Raw genomic sequence first — 27,132 nt, 5'->3', positions numbered from 1 at the left:
CATCTGTTTCATTTAGGTTTATTTAGAGTTTATGCATTGACAACAGTTTCTGGATTTAGCTTTGGCTTGTCATCACTTTACGTTTTTAATACAGCATCGATTTTAGCTATAGCTAAACTTCAGCTTAGACATCAGTTTCTGTTGGTTTTAGCTTTATACTCAGTATTGAGATCAGCTTTAGCTTTAGCTTCTTCAGCTGCTGAAGCTTAACTTCAGCTTTGATTCAGTTGAATTTGGTTTTACTTGAAATTCAATATTGATATCAGCTTTAGCTTTAGATTCAGTATTGAGATCAGCTTTAGTTTTAGCTTCCTCAGCTGCTTCTTTGATTCAGTTTCTGTTGGCTTTAGATTCAGTATTCCTCAAGTGCTGCAGCTGTAGCTCTAACTCTAGCATTGTCTTTAATTTCAGACTCAGCATCGCTCTAAGTTTCAGTTTCCCTGTTGGCATTCGCTTCAGCTTCACCTTTAACATCGCCTTCGGCTTTAGCTTTAGCATTCACATTAGCTTCGATTTCAGTTGAAGCAGCTCTGCATTAGCTTTGGTATTGGCATTAGTTTCAGCTTCTGCTGTGTCATCAGCCTTAGCTAAAACTAAGGCTAAAGCCTCAGTACTGACATTAGCTGCTGCTTCAGTTTCCGCTCCAATTGCTGCCACAACTTTAACTTCAGTTTCAGCGTAGACATCAGGGTTCAGTTTTAGCCTTGACATTAGTTTAGTTTGCCAAATTCTAGACATTTTCAGTAACTTGCACTTGTAGCTTTAACTATAATATAGATATCATTCATACCATAGATTCATCTTTTACTTCAGCATTTATTCAGTTTCCAATTCAACCTCAGTTCAACTTCGACTTCAACTTTTGTTTTTAGATTTATATCAGCTTCTATTCTTGCAACTGCTTAATCTTAAGCTTTAGTTTTGCTATCAACTTCATTTTCATATTAAGTAACTTTAAGTTTTAGCATCATCGGTTAGCTTACATCAGTTTTCTCATACACCCCATCCTCAGCTTCAGCATCCACGTCAGCTTCTGCTTCAGCTTCAGCATTCGCTTCAGCTATAGCATCAGCTGCCGCCTCAGCCGCAGCCTCAGCCGCAGCCGCAGCCGCAACTTCAGCGCCTGAAGCAGTCAATAGATACTCGAACTCATTAGACAAGTTTCGAAAGGTGTTTGAACCCGGCTTCGATAGTTAAATTTATTGGCCCGCTGGCTGTTGCGTGCTTCGAGTGGCGGCGGCAGCTGTAGATCAGGTTGAAAGAACTCGGCGTGGTCAAAAAAGAATTATGAATATTGAGTATTTGCACACGGCCCTGACTTTGACCGTTGATTCTATTTGGCCATTAGCATACGGCGCAGTCAGCCAAAGAACCAAACACTTGGCCATGACATAATCAGCGAATGGCAGCGGCTTGAGCTGCGTCTTTTTATAACTAGTTTGGCCTCCGGGTCAGGAGGATGATTTGGCTTATTTGATATGCGCAAAGTGAAAAAGATAAAAATAAAATATATATAGAAAATATATAAGAAAATTAACCTTTGTTCAACAGCAGAAGTTCAATAAACTTTACGACTTTTAATTTTGGCATTTGTTTTTTTCTGCTTGCTTGGCTGCAAACCTTTCGCTTGGCTTCATATAATTATGGCTAGCTCATTAGCCAATGGCCATTGGCTATTGTCAACTGGCTTCAGTTTAATGAGGCCTACGGTCTGCTGTTTCGCAATGTCTGTGTGAAAGGCGGGTCGCTAAGGTCACGCGGGGAGAAGTGCATAAAGCTGAAACCGTTATCTAGTAACTGCACCAGGTGTCGAGGTCAGTCTAGGGTCTTGCGATAGATCCATGCAAGCTGTGAGAATATTGCGGACTGGAAACAACTCAGAGATAACTCAGACTCAAAGACGAAGCTGAGAAAAGCAAAGACGCAAACAATTTATTTGATAAGAATGAAATTGTAAAGAAAAGGAAATTCTTATTTTTTCTTTCTTTTATGTTCTTCAATTTCTAGCTAAGATAATTTATAGAACTGAATGGGGTTATATTTTCTTAGTAATTGGACTAGGGTTATTTGACCCACTGAAAGAAAACGAACTTGGCCCCAGTAAATTTACTCAAGGCAAGCCAAACAATGGAAAACACTTTTGCTATTTCTTTTACTTCAGCGGGCACTGAAAATTTCCCTGTGTTTTGTTGATTTTTGGCTGTTTTTTTTTTTTTTTTTTTTTTTTTTTTTTTTTTTTTTTTTTTTTTTGCCCTACGCTCACATTTATGGCAATTACTTTGTTGCGGTAATTGTGGTTAGATTTGAGATGTTGATTTGTTTTTAAATGCCGTCAGTGTTTTGTTATTAAAATAAACACTCGAAATATATATTTGGATGTACGTGTATATATAGCTCAAGTGTGGCATTGGATTTTATGAAATGAAATGAAATTAAAATAAACAAAATTGCAACAGTTTCTCAGCTCAGACCCGAAGATTTCTGGCCTCTCAGGCGTTGTTTATTTATTTCAGTTTTTTTTTTTCAGTTTCTGTTTCTGTTTCTCTCTGCAGACTTCAATTAAATCATATGCCAAGTGCTGTTGTCTTCATGCAGCATAAAATTGTTGTATTTGTCATTGTTGTTAGTCGAAGCTGTTGTTGTTGTTGTTGTTGTGTAGCTACTTATACAATAACTAAGTCTCGGCCTAGTGCAAAATAAAGCAAACAGCCAGCAGCAGAGTTGAGTGAAGAGTGAAGACGACGAAAAACCATAACAAAACCTAAAAAAAAAAAAAAAACAATTGCGTAAAAAATTCACATGCCTCGAATCGCTGCTCTCTGAGATTATACAACTTTCTAATCAAAACAAGCATTACATTATTATTATTTGTATTATTTTTAATTTGTTATTTCTTACTCTATACCCACTATTTATAGTCTGCAGTATGTATTTATTTATTTTCTGGCTGCTCGTTTTGATTTCTCGATGCCAACTCAATTGATTCAATTTGAGCTGCATCGCGTTTTGTCAGATTTTCCTCTCCCTCTCTCTCTCTCTCTGAATTTCAGATATCTTACCGGTTTCTTACGCACTTTCGGCCCAAAGTCGGTCAAGTTGTTGTTTTTTTTCTGTAGCCACAGAGAATGTGTAAGTGTGAGCGAGAGAGCAAGCTGGCACGTAGAACGTTTTAATTACAATTGGCCCACTTTTGCTGCACAGAGATTTTTCGTGTACAGCTGAGCGGAGTCGATGCTGCTATCAGATCCGAGTTAATAGTTTAATTGCCATAGAAACTTGCCCAAAGGCACATTGGGGAATTGCTACATGTACTGCGGCCAGCCATTTAATTGTAGGCTCCCAAGAATTTCGAGACCAAGTCAGGCCCATTGAAATAAATCCTATGAAACGTTCTCTACTTTTCCAAATAGTTCAAAATTTGTATATGAAAAGATGGCATATTTCTGGAGAATTTAGAAAACTTTCTCTTGTCTGGCTGTCAGCTAAATGTTTGAGTTGCTGAATAGCTTCTAGGAACTGATAAGCATTGTTATTGTATGAAAAGTTGCATGAGAGCAGCTGAGAGACAAGCAGAAGTTGTTTAGTTGATTCTGAAATTGAGGACTGCAGATTGGGAGTAGAGTTGATCTGAGTTAATTGCAGTTAACTGTATAACCTGAACTAATTGAATATGGGGAAAATGGGGTACACTGTTTTTGGGAATATGCAGGTAACAGAAGAAGGCAGAAGGAAGCTTAGCAGACTAAACAAAGCATAAATATTTTTTATTAGGGCAGAAGTTGCTATATCCATGTCTATCTGTCTCTTTATTTGTTTATCTTTTGCCTGTCTGTTTGTCTGTCTTTCTGTCTTTCCGTTTGTCTGTTTGTCTATCTGTTTGTCTGTCTGTTTGTCTATTTATTTGTCTGTTTTCCTTCCGTCTGTCCATCTGTCCGTCATTTGAGCCGTCCGTCCGTCTGCGACTCTAGCCGTGCATCATCAAAGCTAATCTAGCTTGTGAAGCGCTTTAGCGGTTTATATTTCAAAAATCTATTCCTATATGTTTAAAGTGTAAACAGAATAGAGTCATGGAATTATTGTAATAGCAGCTCTTGGCACATCTCAGGGTATTTCCTAGCTGGGCATTTGCCCAATTTCCCCAAAATACTCTTTATACATACATTCAAGGTCTCATCCACCTCCACATTTCTAATTGACCTTTCTAAAAGAAATCTAGCAATAACTTGATTTGGTTTACATCGCAGGAGCACTCGCCGCTCATTCATAATTTTACAATAATAATTACAATACTAAAATTAAAATAACAATGGAGAAATGTTCATTAGACGAGCATTAACATAAAACACAAAAGCTAATGACTTTGCGGCATTGAAGCGTTAAGCCAAAATGGCCAAATGTATAATCAAAACATAATGTCTAATCAGTTTATGAATGCGATTATTGTAATGAGCTGCGAGTCTCCCCCGAGTTGGACATGACATGGCGGGGCGAACGACAGCAAACGGATTTTGGAATGCTCTTGGCGCCTGTGCAACAACAGTTACAATTTGTATACGTATTACATGTGTAGCGGTGCAGGCGCTGTTAACCAAAGTAGCGTTAAACACGCACTTGGTTCAAGTTGAACGTGCCAGCTAGTTAGTGAAGCATGCTACACTGCTCTCGCCCTCTCTCTCTCTCTCTCTCTCGCTCTCTCTCTCTCTCTCGTCTTGTTCATGGCATGACAGTTGCATATCCATCAGATGCTGTTGAAATATTTCACGTATCTAATAGAACGTGATCTCATAAAAACGGCAACGGGCCAGAGCGTCTAGCATAATATGCTTGTTGCATGCTCTCTATTTGATGATTTCATGAATCCATGATTTCAGATTCGGGCTCATTTTGGGAAAGTCTGCGATTCGAAAGGCGAAATGCAAAAACAACAAAAATCGATCAATAGCTGCGGTTTTTTGTTCCATGCTGCGACTTTCAATCGCCAATCTGTTCGACAGCAACTTGCAACGGCAGCGAGACGCGTGCAACATGCGTTGCAACGTTGCAATATGCAGCAGTCCGTTGAGGCCCCCGATTCAGATTAGCGACAAATTGTTTTTTCCAACTGCTTTCATTCACTCAATCACAATCGTAGCGACACTCACAGTCACAGCTCCACTCGGAATCACAGTCACAGTCATAGTCACAGTCAGAGTCATGGTCATTGAATAAAAGTGTCAATCTGGCCAACATCATCATTAGCTGTCACACTGCCAGCATCATTATCATCATGGCCATCATTATGATCAGCCAACAGCAAGTTGAACGTCTTTAAAGACAATTCTCGCAATTGTTTCAACTGTTTTTTTTTTTTTTTTTTTTTTTTTTTTTTTTTTTTTTCTTTCACAATGAATGGAAAGTAACTCATGTTGAATGAATATTTATACTCAAATGTTTTACAGTTTTGTTTGTTTAAGTATATATATGATATATATGTATATGTGTAACTAGGCGCCGACTGTGCAAAAGGAAAGAAAGATGGAGAGAGAGGTATAGAATCTTTCTCTTGCCTAATGGACTGTCATATACTATATATTCACAATATATATATTATATATTTTTAATGTATACGAATTTTGTATATCTGCAATCATAAAATATCTATATAGTCCAATTTTATAAATGCTATATGCCTACTTTATATTATAGGGCATCTACTAGAGAGGTTTCTCAATAAGAAATTATATTATGCATTTTTATTCAGTTTATTTCAATATTTTAATCAAATAAAATAATTTTAATGGAAAAAAACATACTCAATATCGTAATAGGAACAATACAACACCAAGTATTTATAAAATATATATAACCATTTATAAAATACAAATTTAATGGTTTATGAAGTTTGCTAAAATATGTAATTCAATATATTTGAGAAAATATAGATATTTAAAGCAGTTGCAATTTGACACTTGATAAAATATTTAATAAAATACAAATATAATGCGATTGCAAATTTCATTCATTTTCATGTTTGATAAAATATTTTATTAAAAATACTTTATAGTATATATGTAAATATTTAGAACAGACGCATTTGCTTACATCAAATTTGTAGCTATATAAAATATTTAATTAAATATGATTTATAAAATATTAATACTTAAAGCAGTCGCATATCCAATTTGATGCCCTACAAAATATTGTTCATTTAATTTATTAAAAATCTGCTAGATATAAAACATCTTATTAGCCTCTAGCCCGCCTCAATTCCCACTCACATAAATTAAAAAAAAAAAAATAAAAAAAAAATTAATAATAATAATACAAAATTATATAAATAATTAATTTAAAGCCAAATGATATGCATACAATATGTTTATGGGATTTCACAACAAATTGTTATACGAGTACGTCTAGCCAGGGCTAGTCACGAGACTTAGAGCTACCTGTTAACCGGCTGCCACGTGATGTGGCAATTTGGCTGTGGGTCGCCTCATTTGTAGCAACGTCGTCTAACCCATTTTCGCAGTTTTTATACTCATGTGAAAACGTGAAGCGTAGTGCTTCATTTGGTTTGGATTAGTGCGCAGCTCCCGTAATTAAGTTGTAAAATCTATGTACGTGCGGTTTCTTCAAGTGTGCCCCATAAAGTCCTAAGTACACAACAACAAGTGGTGAGGGGCGAATGGAGAGGGGAGAGTGGCGAAGTGGAGAGTGTCGAGTGGGCCGTGTGTAAACCAAATATACATAGTATATATAAAAACCTGTGTCAAAATATTTAACTGCAAATTCATGAAGAGCAACATTTCCCTAGCACCGCCCCTCGTCCACTGTGCAGAGTAGGTGTTGCTGTGCATGCAGCGTGCAAACGTTTGCAGCGCCCCTCGCTGCTTGTTTTGTCAACGATTAACACACTCTAATTGTCATTTGTTTTTGGCTTCTCGCTCACTATTTTTTTTTAGTTTTTGTTTTGGCCTTCATAGCGCTCTTAACTGACACAATTAACAATTTTAATATTGTTCACATAACTCAGCGTGTTGTTTGTGTGTGTGGGCTACAAATTTTCTAATCAGATGTGTGTGTGTGTGTGTGCTAAACTGTTTGCCGACTCTGAGCTTAATTGTAAACAATTAGCGATTCTACTCGTTGTTTGCACAGGCTGTCAGCTACATATTTGCGATCTAGGCGAAGGCAAACTTTAAAGCGGACAAACAGAAATTGGAGTAAATGTAATCTACAGGATGACCAAATAGCTGAAATAGGAAGAGAAATTGTAATGGCCATAAAAATGGCTAGTAATTTCAGGTTTTGGTCTTCACTTTAGCTATGGAATGGTATATCACTGTAATGTCAGAAAAAGGTAAGGTAAAAGGTAAGGTAAGGTTTGTGAATACGTAAATTGGAATTTTTAATTTAATTTCAAATCTTAATCATTTTGCTTATATTTTTTATTTATTATTTTTTTTATTTATATGGGACTCTTTATTTTTTAATCAATTTACTGCATACAAACGTGCTGTGTTAAACATTTTTTTAAATTTAAGAGTACAGGACACATTGTCCTTTTCTACTTAAATATAATTATATTTTTATAATATGGAAATTGTTTCTTTAGAATTTAACATACATACGGGGAAACTATAATATACCATTTACAAAATTTGTTTTTTTTTTATAATTAAAACATTTTGTAATTTGTTTCATATTTTATCAAACGTTCAAGCAATTCTTGTTCAAATTAAATACTTTTTCATACATTTTAATGTTTTTATTATTTAATTTATTTTTTATTTTATTTTATTTTTATTTATTTTCATTCTCTGTAATTTTTTTAAATAATAATTTGTACTATAATATTTTATATTTTTTTTGGTTTTTATTCAATTTTAACTTTTATCAATTATTTTAAACAGATATAATTTTTCTGCTTTTTGTTGCTTGTTAATTTAATTTAATTTTTTTTTAATATTAAATTTTAATTTATATCATTGTTTTAAATACATTTTTTCTGATTGTTATACCCTGAACCCATTGAAAATGGGAAATCAGGGTATAATGGTTTTGTTGAAATGTATGTAACAGGCAGAAGGAGGCGTGGCAGACCCCACAAAGTATATATATTCTTGATCAGGGTGACGAGCTGAGTTGATTTGGCCCTGTCCGTCTGTCTGTCTGTCCGTCTGTCCGTCTGTCCGTCTGTCCGTCTGTCCGTATGTTTGAACGCGTCGATTTCCGAAGATATAAGAGCTAGAGACTTCAAATTTTTTGTAAAATGTTCGTAATTACAGCGCGGATATCGAGTTTATCATTAAAATTCGATAACTCATCCCGATCTTTTTTTATCGATGAAAAACCTTATCGAAAACCAGTTATAAAATTATATCTTCTACACCTTTATTGCTAGAGTCTCCAAATTTTGAATGTATGCTTATATGCAATTTATACAATTTCGGTTTTTGTTAAAATTTACCCCCCACCTCTAAATTCACCCCCTCACCCTCACTTTTGTAAAACGCGTATTTCAAATACTAGAGACTTGTGCTTTGGCAATTACATGCATATTCATGTTATAATCATAATCTGAAAGTTTCATGAAGATCGTACGTCCACAAAAAAAGTTATTAAACAATTAAGTTCTCATAGTAAGCGCACACTGCAGCCCATGCGTGTTTATGCGTGGGTGCTTGTATGTGTATGTGTTTGTGTATGTGTGTGTGTTTCTTGTGTAAGCTGAAAGACGCGAAAATTTATTGAAATAGCTAGCACTCCAAGGGTTCAGGGGATCTCGTAGTCGAGCAGTCTCGACTAGAGCTTTCTTACTTGTTTTTGTTTTATATTTTTTTATTTATTTCTTTCTTTATTTTTTTTAAATTATTAATTTTATTTGTATATGCATTAAGATGATCCCACAAAGCATGATAATATGTATAATTACTCAATTTAATTATATACTTCAATACTGTTACTCAATGAGGGCATTGTTCAATTCGAAATTAAATTCAGGCTAGTCTAACGTTGTGATATTTACAGATTCCTTCCTGTAGACCAACCGCACGGCAAAGTTTTCACATATATCTATACACGTATATATTTTATAAATCAATTTAATCTCACTTTTATCCGTTAAAGACATCTGCTTGTTTGACTTATCCCCTCATGCTAAGGCGACTTGTGCTTCACGCAAAATTCTTATTAAATAGCCAAGTGCAGCATTACTTCTGGCTGCAGCGTAGATCTTGTTCATCTCTGCTCTTTAAGTTGTCAGCAGCATGCGAAACAGCAACAGCAACAGCAACACCAGCAACAACAACAGCAACAGCAACACCAGCAACAGCAGCAGCATTAACTGACAACAGCAACAGCGCAACTCGGCAAATCCGAATCGCACTTCAGGCCACGGCCACGCCCACGGGGCAGTAAAATTTACCTAAGTAGGCTGCTGTTTTTGCCAGCTCTTGAATTGGCCAGAGGCAGCCAGTTTCGCAGCTACAGGAATTGCTGTGGAGCTTAATTCGGTTGTGCGGAGCATAGAGGATTTTGCGGATTGCGGATGCGGAGGCGCAGGCGGAGGCGGATGTTTCCTGTGGTCGCCTAGGCGAAAGACTTTGCCATGTGCCAGAGTGCAATTTACTCAAAAGTTTTACGCGTCTTCCTGCCCCAATGTGTGGCAAGGGCGCGAAAAACGTTCAACACAAAAAAGCTCAGCTAGAGTGTATGTGTGTGTGTGTCGGCCTGTCTGTGTGTGTGTGTGCGCGTCACGCCCACTTTTTGACTTGGCAGCAGCACGTGCTGCTTGCAGCGAATGTTAATAACATTTGCTGGCAACAACAATGGCAACAGTAAAGCGAAATTTACGCACTCGACGTTTGTTGTTGTTGCTGTTGTTGTTGTCGTCGCTTCCTTTAACGAGCTCATCCTTGTTGCAACTAGCGTACGTGCCACGCCCCGCACATAGCCAAAGCCAGACACAGGCATCTTCTGCTTACTTTTACTACTTGACGCTGTCATTTGCGGCATTGCAATTAATTTTTGCTTGCTCTCTGTCAGTGTGTATGTGTGTGTGCGATTGTGTATGTGTGTGTGTGTGTGTTGGTTGTAGATTTTAGGTCAGGATGCTGGCATGCAGCTCGACACACTAATTTCTGATCTCAGCCATAGCCTTGGCAACAACAAGAAACTTGTCAAACGCTACTCATTTAACGCCTGCATGGCGTTCAGCTATCAAGCAAGGATACTGAGAGGGATACAGAGCGGTATACAGAGCGGTATACAAAGCAGGCTACAGAGCAGGTGGAGGCTTTCAGCACACGCTTCCAATTATAGCCCGGTTAGCTGTTTGGGCCCAGATAAGCAAATGCCACATTACCATTATCAATTGAGCTCAGCTGCAGCGAGCTTAAAGCGAGCTGAATTGATTATCGAAATTGCACTTTGCTGCTCATAAATGAGTCTTTAACAGAACTTCAATTACTTAGCAGTCTCTGTTTTTGCAATTTCCTCTTCATTGACTCAATTTACTTGCGGAGCTTCAATATTTTTGCCAAAAAAGAAAAAGAAACATAATCGTGCATGCCTTCAACTTTCGCCATGTGCTGCTGCAGCTGTCCGCCCATAATCTAGACTCCTAACAATTAGCATAAATGCATATTACACAGAGAGAGAGAGAGAGAGAGAGAGAGAGAGAGAGAGGGGGAGAGTGAGGGAGAGAGTATAGAAAAATAAAGGAAAATCTGCGAGGGAAATTGCTTAATTAATTTCCAAGCGATTGGCATAAAATTGAAAGCATGCGAGTTGCGAGCTCTGCAAATAAAATTTAATTTTTAATGCAACTTAGACTCGACTAACCAGGCTCTATTTGTGTGAGTGTGAGTGTGAGTGTCTTTGTGTATTGGTGAGTGTGTGGGCAGCAACTCCCTTGGGACGCATTCTGTTTGATATTTTTATATGCAAGTTGTGTGTGTGTGTGTGTGTGTGTGTGTGAAGTAAAACGAGTTGCAGACGCTGACGACCTACTTTAAAGCCTTCGCCTGGCAAGGCGGGCGTCAGCTGCCTCTGCCGCTGCCTCTGCCGCTGCTGCTAGGAAGCTGGCGCCACTTTCTTCGGCGTCCCGTTGACTGGTTGACACCAATTTGAATGGCAAGTTTTCAGTTTTGGATCGCTCGCACAACTTAGGCACTTTATGCCATTATGCTAAGACTCTATTGCAAATAATCGCCTTTTTCTTCAGCAGGCATAATGCCAACCGACTTTTCTGAAGCGCAACTGCCGGCATTTGCCGAGCATAGAGAGCATTAAATTGAAATCATTTTTCAAGCTGCAATCAAGTAAATTATCAATTTACACTCCGTCTAAGAGCTCATTTCCTCTCACTTTTGCCGCTGGCCAATTTACTAGGGAAAAGTGTGTGTGCACTCAAAGATTATTGAATAGGCGTTAATCTTAGGTGAAAGCCTGTTTAATAATTATAGCGGGAAGTGGTATATAGATCAATCAGGGCTGATTTAAGGCTATAGAAGATCTGTATCACATTTTCAAATAATTGTTATTTAATAAATGTAAGAAACAACAAATCATAAACCAATTAGAGTTGATTTCGGGTTTCAATTAAAAGTTATATAAAGTAGAAAATCAGGTGAACATTGAATAACAATCAGTGTGCATTTCTGTCTATTGTATAACATAGAAAATTGTATACCAATCAGAGTTGGACAATCTTTTACTTGTAAAATCTTTTCACTCGCTCTTTTCCTCTCTTCTAATATAAATATAAAATTAAAAATGCTTTGCAATAAAATCTTATGTTAAATAAATAAATAAAAAAAATGAATAAATAAAAATTATAAGTGAAATGTATTAAAATTATGCAATAAACAAATATAGAAATAATAAAAAAATAATAATAATTATAAAGAAAATATTTTGATATAGATTTTTGGCAGCTAAGCATTAACCACATTAAATAGGTTTCAGTTTCTAAAAATAGTTTTATTTTAAAATATTATTCACGCATTAATAATATAATGAATTGACTATTGTCTATGTAATAATTTAATTTATAATTTTAAAATAAGATCTCTAAATTTATTAATTTATTATTGATTTATTTATTTATCATAAGATTTTATTGCAAATAATTTTTTTATATTTATATTAGAAGAGAGGATTAAAGAGTGAGTAGAAAGAGAAGCGAAATTAGAATTTTCGTTTAGCCAAACAGAGAGTTACACGGCGTATACTTAATTTATACATTTATACATATTGTACTTATGAGAATATTCTACTATTATGATTTTCCAAAGCAGACGTAATTATACATATATCTGTATACTAAATATTTCTGTGTTACATGTATAATGGATTACGCTTCATAACAATGGAAAATAGTAGAGTGTATAGTATAGTACAGTATATATATATTCGATTCATATTTATATATAATAATAATAATAATTCTAACTATACATCATCCAAAATAAATAATTTTCAAAACAAATTCATTCTTTCAACATTCACATCCCCTTTTTAAATGATCTAAAATTCGGCCTTAAATGGCCATTTAAAGCGGCATTCCTTTAAAGCCAACTCGGCAACAGCTCAATGTGCCAATAATTGATGCTGCCCACTGAAATCAATTGCACTTGAAGCCCACGCCTAATGCTCGCACACTTCAAAATTGTCAGCTAGCACAGAAAACTACAAAAAAAAAAAAAAAAAGAAGAAGAAGAAAAGACCATAAAAGGCCGGCAGTTTGCTCTAAAAAGAATCCGAAAACTGCAATAAAGCAGTTCAAGTTTTTGCCATTTGGTTTTGTTGTTGCCAAATATTGGCCAAGACCAAGTCGAATGCATTTTCAAAACAAAAAACGAATAAAAAAACCAAAAGCTAACTAAAAAAGAAAAAGATCGTAAAAAACAAAGGCGAGTCGCAGCCAATGCCGCCTAAGCCGCCGAACAGACCCCGAACGACCCCGCGCACTCACAAGACTCGAAGACAAGTCTCGGAGCAACAAATTGAAATTGTAACAAAATGCTCACGACAAATATGCGGTTGCTGTGCATGGTTACAACTTTTTGTTTTTTTTTTTTTTTTTCCATTGCAGTGCACTCTTATGACGCAATGGTCGCATTCGAGTCATGTGCTCTGCCATTTGTGTTTGTTGGCTTTGGGCAGCGGCTAACCACAAGGCGGAGTTGGGGTTGGGGTTGGGGTTGGGGCTGGGGGAGCCTCTGGCACTGGATCTGGCTCTGGCTGTGGCTGCGTCTAGGCCAGGTCCAGAGCCGGTCCAGTCTACATTTTTTTTTTAAGCGTTTACTATAATTAAAATTTAAAAACTGCATTTTTCAGCATCTCAGCATCGCAGAGGAATGGTCCGAAGCAACAAAAGCTACGTTAACAAAACAATAAAATTGTTGCCGAAACATGAAATGAAGTCAACATAAGTGAATGGAAAAACGTACAAAACTATATAAGATTGTCGGTATTTATAATTAAAATAATCTTTTTAAAGATTTACTAACAAAAATCCAAAAAAATATATGGGAAGTTTGCTTTTTTTTTTAAGAAGTCGAAGCGAAACCTTGCGGCCCAATGAGAGAATGTTTAAACAAATTATATATGAGTATATATGGATATTTATATGAGAAAGGAAATTTAATATACTTGAATAGAATATATAGCCAAATTACTGAATGAAAAAATTTATAGAGAGAGAGAGAGAGAGAGAGAGAGAGAGAGGGAGAGAGAGAGCTACGCCTTTGAGAGCTAATGAGAAATACATATACTGAGAGAGGTAGAGAGAACAAATTCTGCGTGAGAGCGAAATGGGGAGGAATTTTAAGAGGCACAGAAATTAGAAATAGAAAATCGCAACATATATAGTTATAAATAAATATACGATATATATTAGTTCCATTAACACCTAAGCTGAATTTCTTTAACCTAAACCAAGTCAAGTTCCCATTTATATATAAGCTCTGAATAGACGTTTTCAATAAATAAAGAAAGGAAAATAATAATTTAAAACGCTCGCCGTTCACACTACAAGCATTACTTAATTTGTTGGTTTTTTTGAGGTCAGATCTGGATCTACGATCATATCTTTCTCCGAGGCAGTCTCGGATGACGAGTCCTTTGCTTTGTTCGGGGTAAGCCCTCGTCGTCTTTTGAGCGACGATCTGGGCTGTGCGTAGTAGGCGTAAACGGTGTAGATCGGCATGAAATCGTCTGAGCGATTCCTGCTCTCTTCATGGTGGCCCACGAAATGCCTACGTATCTTCTCTGGACTCTGGAAGAGGAGTGTTGTACTAGTGTATAGAGCCGGCCGATCCACTTGGCTTTTTGAGATCTTCTCGGCATCGGGTACGAATTCTTTCGTCTGGTCACGATTTCCACTCTGCTTCAATGGAATCGTGCCGATAGTAATCGGCGTTTCAATGTTCCATTTCAGATGAAAGCCGGTGAATATGACAGTTAGTCTTAGTTTATACGATATATCTATTATGTGGGGTCCCTGGGACGAGGGCTGCACCGTAGGCACTTCGTAGCTGCCATTTAGCTTTCGTTTCGTTTGATGAGCCACGCGCTGAGTCTCTCGATTGCCACGCATATACGTATGAACTACGCGTCGCGTATTTTCCACCTTGAATGTGTAGGTCTGTATCAAGGTCATCATGAAGGCCTTGAGATCAACGTTCTGCGACATATTATCCACATCCAGGCTATAGTTGATCGTTTGCCCTGGCACATAGCCACCGAATGGAATATGGAGTTTCAGCTTGACGGAGCCACCGCCAAAGGGCCAGCAGCAAAACTTTCTTGTCCTCTCCAATTCAATGGGCCGTAGCATCTCTGGATGCAGGTTAAGATCGTAGGGCTGCAGCACGGCCAGCGGCTTGCGGAACACCTTCTTCAACATCAACAGGCGATTAATGACGAGCGACAGCTCATACGACACTTTGCCGTACTTGCCCAGGCACGAGGTGGGGCAATGGGCCGGCAGTGCAATGGAGAATGTATAGGTGTGTGTGCCTTCCGATAGTTGGCCTCTCTCGGCAACATTCTGCTGATATCGCGTATACGTCTCGACTGCCGTTGAGACGAATCTTTCGTTTCTCAGCTCGTCACTGGTATGAGCACTGCGCGTATCATCGAAGGCAACTCGCGCCAGGCCCACAAACAGGATATAGATACCAGTTACAGTTTTCGCCGAAGTTGTTTTCAAAACAATCTTTCCCGTGATTTTATCGCCGCTGTACAACACTGCATTGGGCCGATCGAACATGAACTCACAAACGGTGGACATGTCAAAGGGAAGCAAAGAGCACCAATTGATTGAATTGAATTGAATTGAATTTAAAATACCATTGTTAATTTCGAAGTCTTAGTCTTATATTCATATGTAGTCTCAATTATATAAAAAAGTGAATAAAATCCAAAGCTGTCTAAGATTGAAGAATTAGAAAGCAGTTTACAAATTAAAATTTTTAGGTCAGCAGCCAGTCCAAAGTGTTGAAATTTGTTGTTTTCAAAAGAATTCAGCGTATAGGATTGAAATTAGTTGGAGAGATAGAGATGTTGAACACACTTTCGGCACGACTTCTGAGGGGATGTTTGTTACAGTTCCCAATTCACTATCCGATACACCATCCGATACATCCGATAAATCTTTCTTCTTGATAGCCCGCTTTGGTAGACTTACATACGAAGCACCCGATGAACATGAGTGGGTGCTGCGTTGCTTAGGCATTGGTCTTGGTAAAGCAGGCTTACATCTCTTACGCGTCTTCTTGGAACCACCGACTGAGCTGGAAGCCAATGGGCTTGTGCCAATTGTAACAGGCACCTCGATATACCATTTCAGGTGCCAACCGGAGAATATTACAGTTAGCCGTAGCTTATACGATACCTTGATTATGCTCTTCATCTGAGATGAGGGCGCCACTGATGGTATTTCGAAGCTGGCACTTATCGTTCGTTTCGTCAGATGCTTCACTACCTCACTCTTTGTTTCGCTGTAGACGGACCGCGAGCTTACGCGTCGATACCCATTGGCAAAGTATTCGGACTCCTGGACTAGAGTCACTGTATAACTCTTAACATCTATACGTTTCGACTTATTATGGACATCCAGGGTATAGTTCATTTTCTGGCCAGGCGAATACCCACCAGATGGTACTTTGAGGCACAGATTGATTATGCCGGGCCGAAAGGGCCAGCGCCAAAGTTTTCTAATTGCCTCATGCTCAATGGGGACTAGAGATTTGGGATCTGAGCTTAGATCGTACGGCTGCACCACATCTATCGGCGTTTTGTGTATCCTATTCACCTTCCACTTACGTTCTATTACGAGTGACAGCTCATACCACACCCTCCCGAATTTGCTCGAGATTGAGGTGGGGCAGTGCGATGGAAGTGGTATTGCAAATGCAAAGGTATGTTGGCCTTTTGGCAGTTTTCCCTTGCCGAAAATTTCTGTCCGATATGTCATATACGTCTCGGTTGCTGTCGAGACAAGTCTTTCGGGTGTCTTTTCGTCACTTTCTCGATTAACGAGTGTCTCCTCGAAATGCACATCTGCCCGGCCAATAAATGTGATGTAAATACTTTTGATAGATTCCGCAGCTCTTGTCTTCAATATAATCTGTCCCGTTAAATTCTCGCCGCTGCGTGCTCTCGGCAGATCCGGCTTGAACTCACAAATTGCGCGCATAGTGTGCGATAATGTAAAGTGGTGCCATCCAATTTAACTAAACGCTAACATTATTAATTTCCAATTTAAGTAGATTTATTAAATATATTTTCCATTGTCTTACCAATGGAAAATATATAAAATTAATGATATTTAAGGACAAAGCTGCCTGAGTTTGAAATAAATTTTAAAATTGAACGGATACATTAAAATACATTTAAAAATGTAAAATAATATTATTTTAGTGTTAAAATAAATTTTTATATTTTTAATAAAAATTAATTTTTGTCAAATTATTAAAAAAATATTTAAAAAATCCGGTTTAAATATAGTTTTAAAAAAATTAAAAAATTTTATTGATGCATTAAAATGAAGTAAAGAATTTAAAATAACTTTTATAAACATTAAAAACAATTTAGAAATTATTAAAAAAAAAAAAATTGTATACTACATTTATGCTGAGTCTAGCTAAATTGATTGATTAGCTTTTTCTGAAAACAAGCTCTTCTAGTTGGCAACCAGTTTATAGATTTGCCATTCAGGAAGCTGAACAATTGTTGCCACGCCGCATTGCCAACCGAAATTCATTTAAGCTAGTTGCACGCATGAGCTAGTCGATTGGCAATGCGACTCAGCTGCATAGAAAGGCAGCTGAGCAAAGATGCAAAGCACTCGACTAGGTACGCTTTACTCTGAGATCTATTATTGATTTTTGTTTAATTTTGGTGAAAGGTGCGCTGTTTGCGATTTGCTTCAAGTTACGTGTGGGTCACAGCACCTGCCACACAGTCGCACAGCACTGAGCCCATCCGGCAGCAGCGGGCGGTCAATCAAAATGAACAAAAAAAGAAGCAAAAACATGACGTAATATGGGCAAAATGGGAATGCCCTTAATACGCCTGAGAAACGAGAGTTTGGGCCGCACAGCACGTGGCTGGTAACACATTGACTAGACTAAAAAAAATATATATATATTGAAAAGAAAAAAATGATTGAAGAGATTTATGTTTTACGAACATGTTGCTCAAACTTCAATATGCTTGCTGCTGTTCGATGCTTGCTGTTTGCTATCATTAAAATCCATTTTTGATTTCAGCCTTTCACAACAATAAACAATGAACAAACGGAGCTACGGGTGAGTCTTAGCCCCCATAGCTCTGGTTCATTAACAAGAATCTGCCTAAAGGCATCAATTTAATGGACATATTTCTACGTTCCCTTAACAGCTAACGAATCTTAAATAGATAAACTCTTATGTGAACAGAAGTTTAGTTAGACTATTTAAGTGGTATTATACAGTTATGCCTAAATTCTGCATAGCTTGATTAAAAATAAAAATTCATTTTAAACTACAACACCTAATCTATTATATTATATATATTTGTTCTATTTGAAGAGGGGATTAATTCACCGAAATTAAAAAATAATACAATAACAATAATAATCTTTATTAGGGCATTTCTATACGCTTTAAGCAAAACTGTTATACTATTATACTTCAAACAATTCTACAGACATTGTACGGCCTTTTCCTGCTTTTTAGAAAACTATAATACTGTTATACTCAAAGCGAATCTCAAAACATTTATATGTTTTTAATATCAACTAAGATTTATTATGATTACAAAGTTCGGATTCATGAGAGCCTTTCACTACTGTTATACTGTTATAACTATAATAAATTTCAAAGCAGATCTGTTCTTCTGAATCTTATTTATACAGATCAGATGTTTGCATAAAATTTGTTTGTTTTCTTTTTCATCATATTGCAATTTAATGCAAGAGTTGTAAAAATTGTTTTTGCTTTTTGTATTTGCTTAAACAGCGGCAACAAATTCCAATTTAATTTATCTAGGTTTTTTTTTTTTTTTTTTTTTTTTTTTTTGCAATTGCTGTACTTATATACGAGCGAAAGTGAGTAACTACCTGGCGTAAAGTATGGAGACAGCGATGTAGACGCAGAGTGGAGTCTTTCGAGTATGTAAATCACCTTAACTACAGCACACGGCGCAGATTTATGGGCGCCAGCTACTTGGCGAGCAGAATTTTTTATGGCACCCAAAAGAGCGTGGACCATGGAACATGCTCGGTTTACTAAGCGAGCGTAGAAAACTGACTTCGCGCTGGGTGGTGCGGTGGTTGGGTGGCTCCTCGACCATTAGGCAATGCGGCCGCAGAACTGTCACAATCGATTAGATGCCGACGCCGCCACAAAAAAGGGCGTAAAGTGAAAGCAAAGGGGCGTCAGTGTTCGTCTTCAATTGCAAAAGAGCAATTAGCATCTAGCTGAATTTTGATCCAGTTAGCTTTTTATATATATATCTATATACGTGCATATAAATCGAACACTCTGAAGCTGCTAAGTGGTTTGCGTTGACCAGCTGAGTCAGAAATTTAGCGAATTGTCAAAGTGTGCCCCAATCAAGAAATTAAACAGTGATTTGTAGCAGCTGACTGCAGCAGTAAAGTGTTATAAAATGTTAAGGGTTATTAACAGTAAAGTGTTAACAGACCTTAAAAAAAAAAAAATTTTGGTATTCAGCTAATTAACTACTTAAGTTTGATTGAAATATTATATTAATAATATGAATATATTTTTATTGTTATTTACAAAAAATTATTACCAATAAAAATGTTATTGAAAAAAAAAAAAATATGTTTATACACAATTTAATAATGCAAAATTTATTTAAAGCAAATTTTATGAATGGTATCAATAAATATAAAATAATAAAATTGTATTAAAAAAAGTTTTAATAAAAATGTTATTAATAAATTAGTAGTATTATGTAACGTGCCAAATAATGTACAATAATATCAAGCCATTAACCCATTTTTGTTAGCGTGAATATTTACCTATACATCACCTTTTCTTTATTATTATTTCCCTTATATATTAAAGACATTTGCATTGCACTGCAAGTCAGTCGCGCGTGCCAACTAAAGCAACAACAACAACAACAACAAACGCTTTAACAACTATGATGTACATTATCGTTAACATTACGCATTGTCCGCCCCGCCCACTCGTCGACGGACTCCGCCATGTCCATATTTGTATATCAAGTGAAAGCTATTCACTTCATTTCCACTTTTTGCTGTTGTTTGTTATTTTTCTGCCAAAACTGTTGTGTTGCACATTTTTCACATGATTGTGTTAATCAGTTTTTACCTTCTACTATATATTGTCTGTAATTGGTTGTTGTTGTTGTTGCATTTTTCAATTTAGTGTTTACACAGTGAAACATAGCGAACTTTTGACCGTTTTACATAATATAACAGTATAACAGCTGCCCTTTGTGGGTGGGCGTTGTTTATGGAACTCACTAAGACTATGCAAAAGTCGCTTAGTCCCATTTCTCTTGAAACTCTTGTTTCTCTTTTCTTATAAACATAATGGACTGTTATAGTAGAGTCTTGGCGATTTGGAGTGTGGGCGTGCGTGTCTGTGTCTCGTTTTAGTCAACATCTAAAAAATTTGTGTGACCAAAAGGCGTTAAACAGTTGCGGTTATAAAATGGCTATAATAGTTGGCAGCAATGTAAACAATTTTAGGCTTTCACTCGCATTAAATTGCGTGCGAAAAGATCTGTTAACATGGCAAGCCAACAGATGCGGGTAACAGAGCAGCGGCATATGTACATACATGTAAATGTTGAAAGACTCAACTGTTATGGCGCCAGCATATGTGTAACATGCTAGCCTGTTAGCCAGGCGCCGGTCAATGTAAAAAGAGTCCAGACGCCAGCTAACTGTTAAAGCTTTCGCTGCCGTCTGCGGCGGCAGCGGCTTGCACATTCTTGTTGTAAATATAAAAAGCATAAAACGGAACAGCCAAAGACGCAAAACAAACGAACGGAATATTTACCGGCCAACAGCTAATAAATTGTTTGTACAAACAGAAAAACTGTATGACTGTATGCGTGCGTATGTAAGTTCATTTGGCAAACAGTCACACCTAATACAAGAAAGCCGTAATAATTAGCATGAATGCGCCCAACTGCTGCAAGTGATTTCTGTTGAATGTCTGTCTGCCAGCCAAATCATTTAATTGTCATCAAGCAGTGCTTGGCATAATTGCTATCAAGCAGTGCAGAAGCAGCGGGCGTCGGCATTGCGCCGCTAAGATCAAAGAAGACAGCAGTAATAACAGCAACAACAACAGCAACAGTAGCTGCTAAATGCGAATGATGAGAGAAGAGAGCGGGACTGTAGAGGAGAGTGTTGAGCGAGTTGAGTTGGTTTACAGGGGAGACGTAAGTACGTGAAAGTGTAAAAGTTCTAATTGAATATACACAGCTCGTAGCGTGTGACGTCACATTATTGTGTGGTAATAGATTTATACATATGCATATATGCAATTATATGCATACAAGCGAATTTTATTGATAGCTGCATGCATTGCATGCGGCATAACAATTGTTTTACTAACAGATATACATATACACATAAAAAGAGTGTGCAGCAAAAGATTCTTGTGTGTGTGTGAGAGAATCTGTAAAGCTTTGATGAGAACCAGCAAAGAACTCAAGGACAATAACAAGTGCTAAAGTGCTTAACAGTGCTACTGCTGTTAATACACGATTAAGAGATAATGTTCTCTGACAGTTCTGTTAAAAAGCTACTGCTACAATACTTTTCCACTGTTCAGCACTCTCCTAGTTAGCATTCTCTGTAATGAATGTAATTTAATTGTTTAAATTCAACAAGAGGTGCATAAAATGGCTAGTTAATTAATAAGTGCATTTTTGTGTATGCATTTTTAAACAACAGACACTCAAAAGCTGCTCACGTTAACCACTGTAGCGAGTTCTGATGATCAAACGATGCAACGATTTTGCAATTAATTAATTGAATTAATATCAATTAAGCAGCGGCAGCAACAACAGCAAAAGGGCACGAGTAATGCAAATAAAAGCTCAATGCCCGCATAAATATTTGTAGTTTATTTTGATTTTGTTAAAATCTTTCCAGTGTGGCAATACGGCAACAAATATTTATTTTATTTTGTGGTGTAAACAAAAGTTTTTCACTCTTTTTTCGGTTAATTGCAATACCAATTAAAATCTGTTTACCAATTGATTGATTGAATGAATGACTGACTGACTAAATTAAAATAGCCAAACGACCGAAGCGTACAAATTGTCAAAATGACCGTAAAATTTAATGCAAACCCCCGACGAAAAGTTAAATGCAATTAATTTATAAATAAGTAATTTATTTTCTTAACAGACGGGCGACTATTTAAACATGACAACAATATTGGAAAATATAATTAAATACGTGTTTATTAACTCGTATTTATTTTAACTGAAATCTGCGTCAGTTCTGCTCTTCGTATTTACCATTAAATTAATTATAAGGAATAACTACTTATATGAGATGTAAAAAAATTGTACAACATAATAATAATAGCAACTACAATAATTTTATTTAATAAATAATTTTTTTAAATCAAACCTTTTTTTGATGAATATATTCAAATATAAAAATAATATTTTCTTTCATTATAAGTTGTAATATTTCAATTGCATAATATTGTTTTTATTATTATATTTTATTCTTAGCATTAAATTTAAGTGGCTTTTTTAATTGAAATTTTACTTAATATGAAATACTTTCATTTTAAATAAATATTTTATCGCATTTCAATATTAATAATATTATCAAAACTCTGTTAATTATTGATTCATTTTAGCATTAGCAATTGGTTTTTTTTTTTTTTTTTTTTTTTTTTTTTTAATTTATTTTGATTAACATGACGTTAACTTTAAGTAGTTCTACTAGACAACAGCAGACATAAATATATTATTAAGTAATTTGGTATGAAGCTGTGATTGGATTAAATTATTCAACTCTTAAAATACAAACAATTTAAAGCGAAATAAAAACAAATTATTATTATTTAATTTTTAAATTTTGTATAAAAAATTAACCCGAATGTAATAATAATTATTTTTAATTATTTTTTAAAATTCACATTTTAAATTGTTTCATATTAATTATTTACGTAAAGGTACAGTAAACTATTAATAATAAAAATATAATAAAATAAAATAAAAATAAAATTCACTTATGGCCCATATCTTTGCTGTGATTCGTTATGAATTTATGCCCGCTCTGCTGATTGTTTTTATTTCATTAACATTTTCCTAATGTTTATTCATCTTGAGGCTAAAGCAAATTCCCACACCTACAAGAAAAGCCGCAACATCAACAAACAACGCCTTTTTTTTTTGCGTTGGCTTTTTTCAAATACCAATTAGGCCATAACAAGTGTTTGTTCGGTATATCATTAGCTTACATCTAATGCGCTCTCAATTGCAACACATTTGGGTCTTGCCACAAGTTGCACAATAAGCGGACGCAGCGCAACGTGGCCAAAACACCTTAACTAATGGCCCGGCCCGCTATAGTCCGGGCAGCGCCTAATGAGCGGCCAGCCCGCCAGCCGGCCAGCCAGCTAGCCATCATTTGAGCGCTTTAAAAGGCAGGCCAGAACCTAAACAAAAACCGATGAAAAGAAAACCAACAAAGAAGAAGAAGAATCGGTAGCTGGTGTGGGCACTGTAGCTACTTGAGTTTGAATTTGAGTTTTAGTTTGAGTTTGAGTTTTCGAGGTTTTTCTTTTTCTTTTTTTTTTTTTTTTGGCTAACAGAAAAAAAAAACTGGCCCCGAAATAAAATATGACTGCAGAACAATTGAAAAACAACAAACAGCAAAAAAATAAAAAAAATAAAAAATTTGAGTTGACTTCAAGTTATTTGAAACTGGAGCACGTTAAGAGTATTCTGATTGGATGGCTAATGCGGCGGCAGCGGCAGCTGCATTTGCAGTTGCAGCTGACCATGAAATGCGTTTTTATATGATTTTTTTCACTTGCATCGGTTCAGATCGGTTCTCAAGAAAAAAAAAAAACGTTTCACTTTTGCTCGATGCGAGTTGAAAAACCGAAAGTTAACAACTGAGAATCAAGCAAGAATTGAGTGCACGTCAAGTCTAATTGGAGTCCAATAAGCAATTATGACCGGTTTGCCATAACATGCATCAAACCAATTTCGATCCAAAAGACAAGCATAAAAACAATTCAAAAATATATAAAATTATATGAATATCTTAATTATTTATTTAGTTTCTTTTTTTTTTTTTTTAATTTTTTATATTTTATCTTTAATGACTTACCGCTTAGGATAAGGTATGCGCCTGTATTTGAAGGCATTTTCCACATCGCGCAGCTTCATTTTGTACGAACGATCGGTGTTCAGAGACATTTACAAAGCACACAAATACACACAAATGCAAACACGCGTACACTCACTCGCACACAGACACACACATACGCAGAGACAAAATGTAGTACACTCTTGGCTCAGCGTTGAGCAGCTTTTCTAATTCTCTTCTTTCACACTGTGACAAGATTGCAGTTGCTGTTGTTGTAAGTGCTGTAAGCTTTTTTGCGTTTAACCGTTAACGGTTATGTGGCTGCCCGGCACGACAGCGACAGAGACTGAGAGAGTCACGTGTGTAGCGCACAACGTTCGCGGCACAACTGAATGTTCCTGTGAGCGTTTGGCCGCCTTTTTGGCCCAACTTCAAATGTTGATCGGCTTTGCTGTAGCTGCGGCGGCTTCGACGCAACGTCGACGTTTGCGTCTGCGCTGAGCGCTAGTTACGTTTACCGTTTGTTGTTGCTGTGTCTGTTGCTGTTACTGCTTTTGCCAGCTGCCAGCTGCTTTTACCATTTTCTTTTGCACACTCATTCGATCGAACATCTCTCTTCGTTTGCGCTCTTTAACTCATGGGCCAGTGGCACAATATCGTGGGACGTCACTGTGCGCCATTTGATGTCTGCATTTTTGTTATTGTTGTCCACAGTTTAGAGTTTTAATGTCGATGTCTTTTTTTTTTGTTTTGTGCATTATTTGGGTCGCTAATATTTAAACAGATTGTGAACGTACCAAACCGTCGTCATACAACTACTCAAATAATAATAAATAGTCAGTTGCCTGTAATAATTAATGTTCGTCGTCAGTCTTTGCACAGATGTGTTTCTTCTGTGGAGCTTGCTCAGCATTTCTTTCTTCTGGAATTGTATAGAAATATAATATATACATACCTGTATATAAATGATTATACAAAATATCTAAACAGGTTTGTCTTTTGTTACGCCCGCTGGACCAAAACTTGACCTTTCCGGCCAAAGTTTAGCAATTTATTAATAGTTTTTTTTTTTTTTTTTTTTTTTTTTTTTTTTTTTTTAATCTTTATTCTTTTGCCACCTCTCTCAAATTTGATCTTTGAAAATATTTTTGCTGAAATTTCTTTAGAATTTAATTATATTTACATGTTTCAGTTCGTCTCGCACTTGGAGCACATTGACCCTATGTTTATTTGTAGAACAGTGAGAGCTGTAAGAATACGCACAATTGACACTTGAGTTACTGAAATGTTTACTAGCTTTTCATGAAGTCTTTGACTTGAATTGAACAGCTGAACTTCGGTTTTGAAAGTACAGTAAAACATGAGTAAAGAAAATTAGTTTAGCACCTCTTTAGGATTACTTACTTTAATTTCCCGTTATTATTATTATAATTACATTAATTAATATTATATCAATAATTTCTTAGCTCGATAAACAAGTTTTATTATAGTAATTTGTGTGCATATATTTTTTGCAAGCACTGTCCAGTTGCGATATCTCAATTTTCGGGCTGGCGTCTGTCGGCTGTTGGCCAAAAAGTTTGCGCTTTACCGAATTACTTTTAATATACATATATATTGTTTCATTTATTTTTATTTTTTCTGCATTTAGTTTTTCTTTTTTTATAAATCGAGCAGCAAAAAATTGATTGTTTCGACTTTTTGCAACAAGCTGAAAATTCATGTAAATTTCTTGATAAAAAAATTGAAAAACGTCAAGTCAACAAAAAATTATACAAAAGAAACAAAAGAAAAAAAAAAAGAGTTAAACAAATAGCATAAAAAAAAAAACAAACATAAATTAATTGCTGTTGTTTATGTTAACGACAATTAGCTGAGATAAGTGTGAGGCGACTAGCGCGTGTGTGTGCGAGCGAGAGGGCGCGATTATATAAGACAGATGCAGCATCAATTGAAATCGATTTGCAATCATGAATTGTTTAAAGAAATTTCTTGCAGCAGATTGCAAAGATTTTTGGACGAAAACTGAATTTGATGTGTCATACAAGCTAACCACAATCATAATAATAATGATGATGATGATGATACATGCTGATGATGAGCATACGTGCTGATAATGACGTTGAGCAGAATAATGCTCATTTAGAAGTAACTGAAATTGTTGGCCACTTTGCACAGTGTCTGGCAACAGTTTGCTTATCAGTTTGCAATAAGTTTTTCTCTCTTGTTGTTGTTGTTGTTGTAGTCAATGTTGTTGTCAGTGTTGTTGCTGGTTTAACAATTGTGCTGAACGTGCAACTCAATTGTAAACAACTTCAATTGGCTCTCGGCGCAAATACAAATACATTTGTGCATGTTTGTGGACTCGGCAGCAGCAGCAGACACATAACATGACAGCTGCGAGGTGTGCTGCAACAGTTGTTCATTAATTTCTTTTGTATAAGAATTTAATAAAATCAAAATCAATTTGGGTTTATTTCATTTGTAAAGAAATAAATAAAAATAAAAAATAAATTAATAAAAATAAATAAATAAAAGTAAACAAATGAAAACAGAAAAAAAATATTAAGAAAAAATAATAATAATAAATAAGGAAAAAATAAACAAAATAAATAAATAAAAAATAGATAAAAATAAAATCAAATAAATAAATAAAAATAAACAAATGAAAACAGAAAAAAATACCAAGAAAAAAATATTAATAATAATTAAGGAAAAAAAAAATAAATAAAAAAAATAAATAAATACAATAAATAAATAAAAGTAAGCAAATAAAAACAGAAAAAAATTTTAAGAAAAAAAAAATTATAATAATTAAGAAAAAAATTCTAAAGTTTAGTAATTTATCATTATTGAGCAAACTATTAGCATTAGTAAGCATTGGGCAGTCTACTTAATTATTATAGCCGATTAAGTACTACCAGGTATTAGCAGGTAATAGGCAGTCGGTTACTGCCGCCTGGATCATTTGGTATTTCACCCATTTTATGAGCGGCTCTCGCAGTTGGGCTTATCAACGCCATTTGGCCTAGTCTGCAGGTGATGCAGCTGATGGTCAGAGGGTACTAAAGAGAGTGAGAGAGAGAGAGGGGAAGAGAATGAAAGAGAGAGAGAGAGAGAGAGTGAAAGAGACAGAGAGAGATTCAGAGCGAGTGACGAGTGAAGTCAGCTGGCGGCAATAAACAGCGCCACAGTTGAGCAAACAGCCAGAGCAGATGACAAGAGCTGTGTGTGCGTGGGCGTGGCAGAGGAGGTGGTACTGGGTATGGCCAAAAGGAATGCGGGGCATCAATAGTCGTACCTGT

The 27,132-nt window shown here is 36.1% G+C and overlaps 3 protein-coding genes across 6 annotated transcripts in view; all 3 read right to left on the bottom strand.

Moving 5' to 3' along the window:
- The window catches only part of LOC149269297 (uronyl 2-sulfotransferase homolog pip-like), a 54,798-nt gene extending 28,312 nt beyond the window's left edge, over nucleotides 1-26,486 (bottom strand). The window contains exon 1 of one of the 4 annotated variants that reach the window (XM_089468370.1): nucleotides 23,849-26,486. In XM_089468370.1, coding sequence (XP_089324496.1) covers nucleotides 23,849-23,937 — 89 coding nt within the window. In that variant the 5' untranslated portion in view covers nucleotides 23,938-26,486. The remainder of the gene's footprint in view (nucleotides 1-23,848) is intronic. The other 3 variants (XM_089468367.1, XM_089468368.1, XM_089468371.1) reach the window with 3 other exon arrangements.
- On the bottom strand, nucleotides 13,991-15,280 carry LOC149269299 (arrestin domain-containing protein 2-like). Its single transcript, XM_089467293.1, has one exon. The coding sequence runs from the start codon at nucleotides 15,278-15,280 to the stop codon at nucleotides 14,030-14,032; it is 1,251 nt and encodes a 416-aa protein (XP_089323419.1). The 3' UTR covers nucleotides 13,991-14,029.
- Nucleotides 15,342-16,861, bottom strand: LOC149269298 (arrestin domain-containing protein 2-like). Its single transcript, XM_089467294.1, has one exon. The coding sequence runs from the start codon at nucleotides 16,685-16,687 to the stop codon at nucleotides 15,503-15,505; it is 1,185 nt and encodes a 394-aa protein (XP_089323420.1). The 5' UTR covers nucleotides 16,688-16,861; the 3' UTR covers nucleotides 15,342-15,502.
- Nucleotides 26,487-27,132: the final 646 nt, after the last annotated feature.

This window comes from Drosophila arizonae, chromosome 4, assembly GCF_054131065.1.
Source record: "Drosophila arizonae isolate 15081-1271.41 chromosome 4, UAZ_ARI_1.0, whole genome shotgun sequence".
NCBI classification, from domain to species: Eukaryota; Metazoa; Arthropoda; class Insecta; order Diptera; family Drosophilidae; genus Drosophila; species Drosophila arizonae.
The sequence above is the reverse complement of the archived record's forward strand: the minus strand, read 5'-3'. Positions and strand labels throughout refer to the sequence as shown.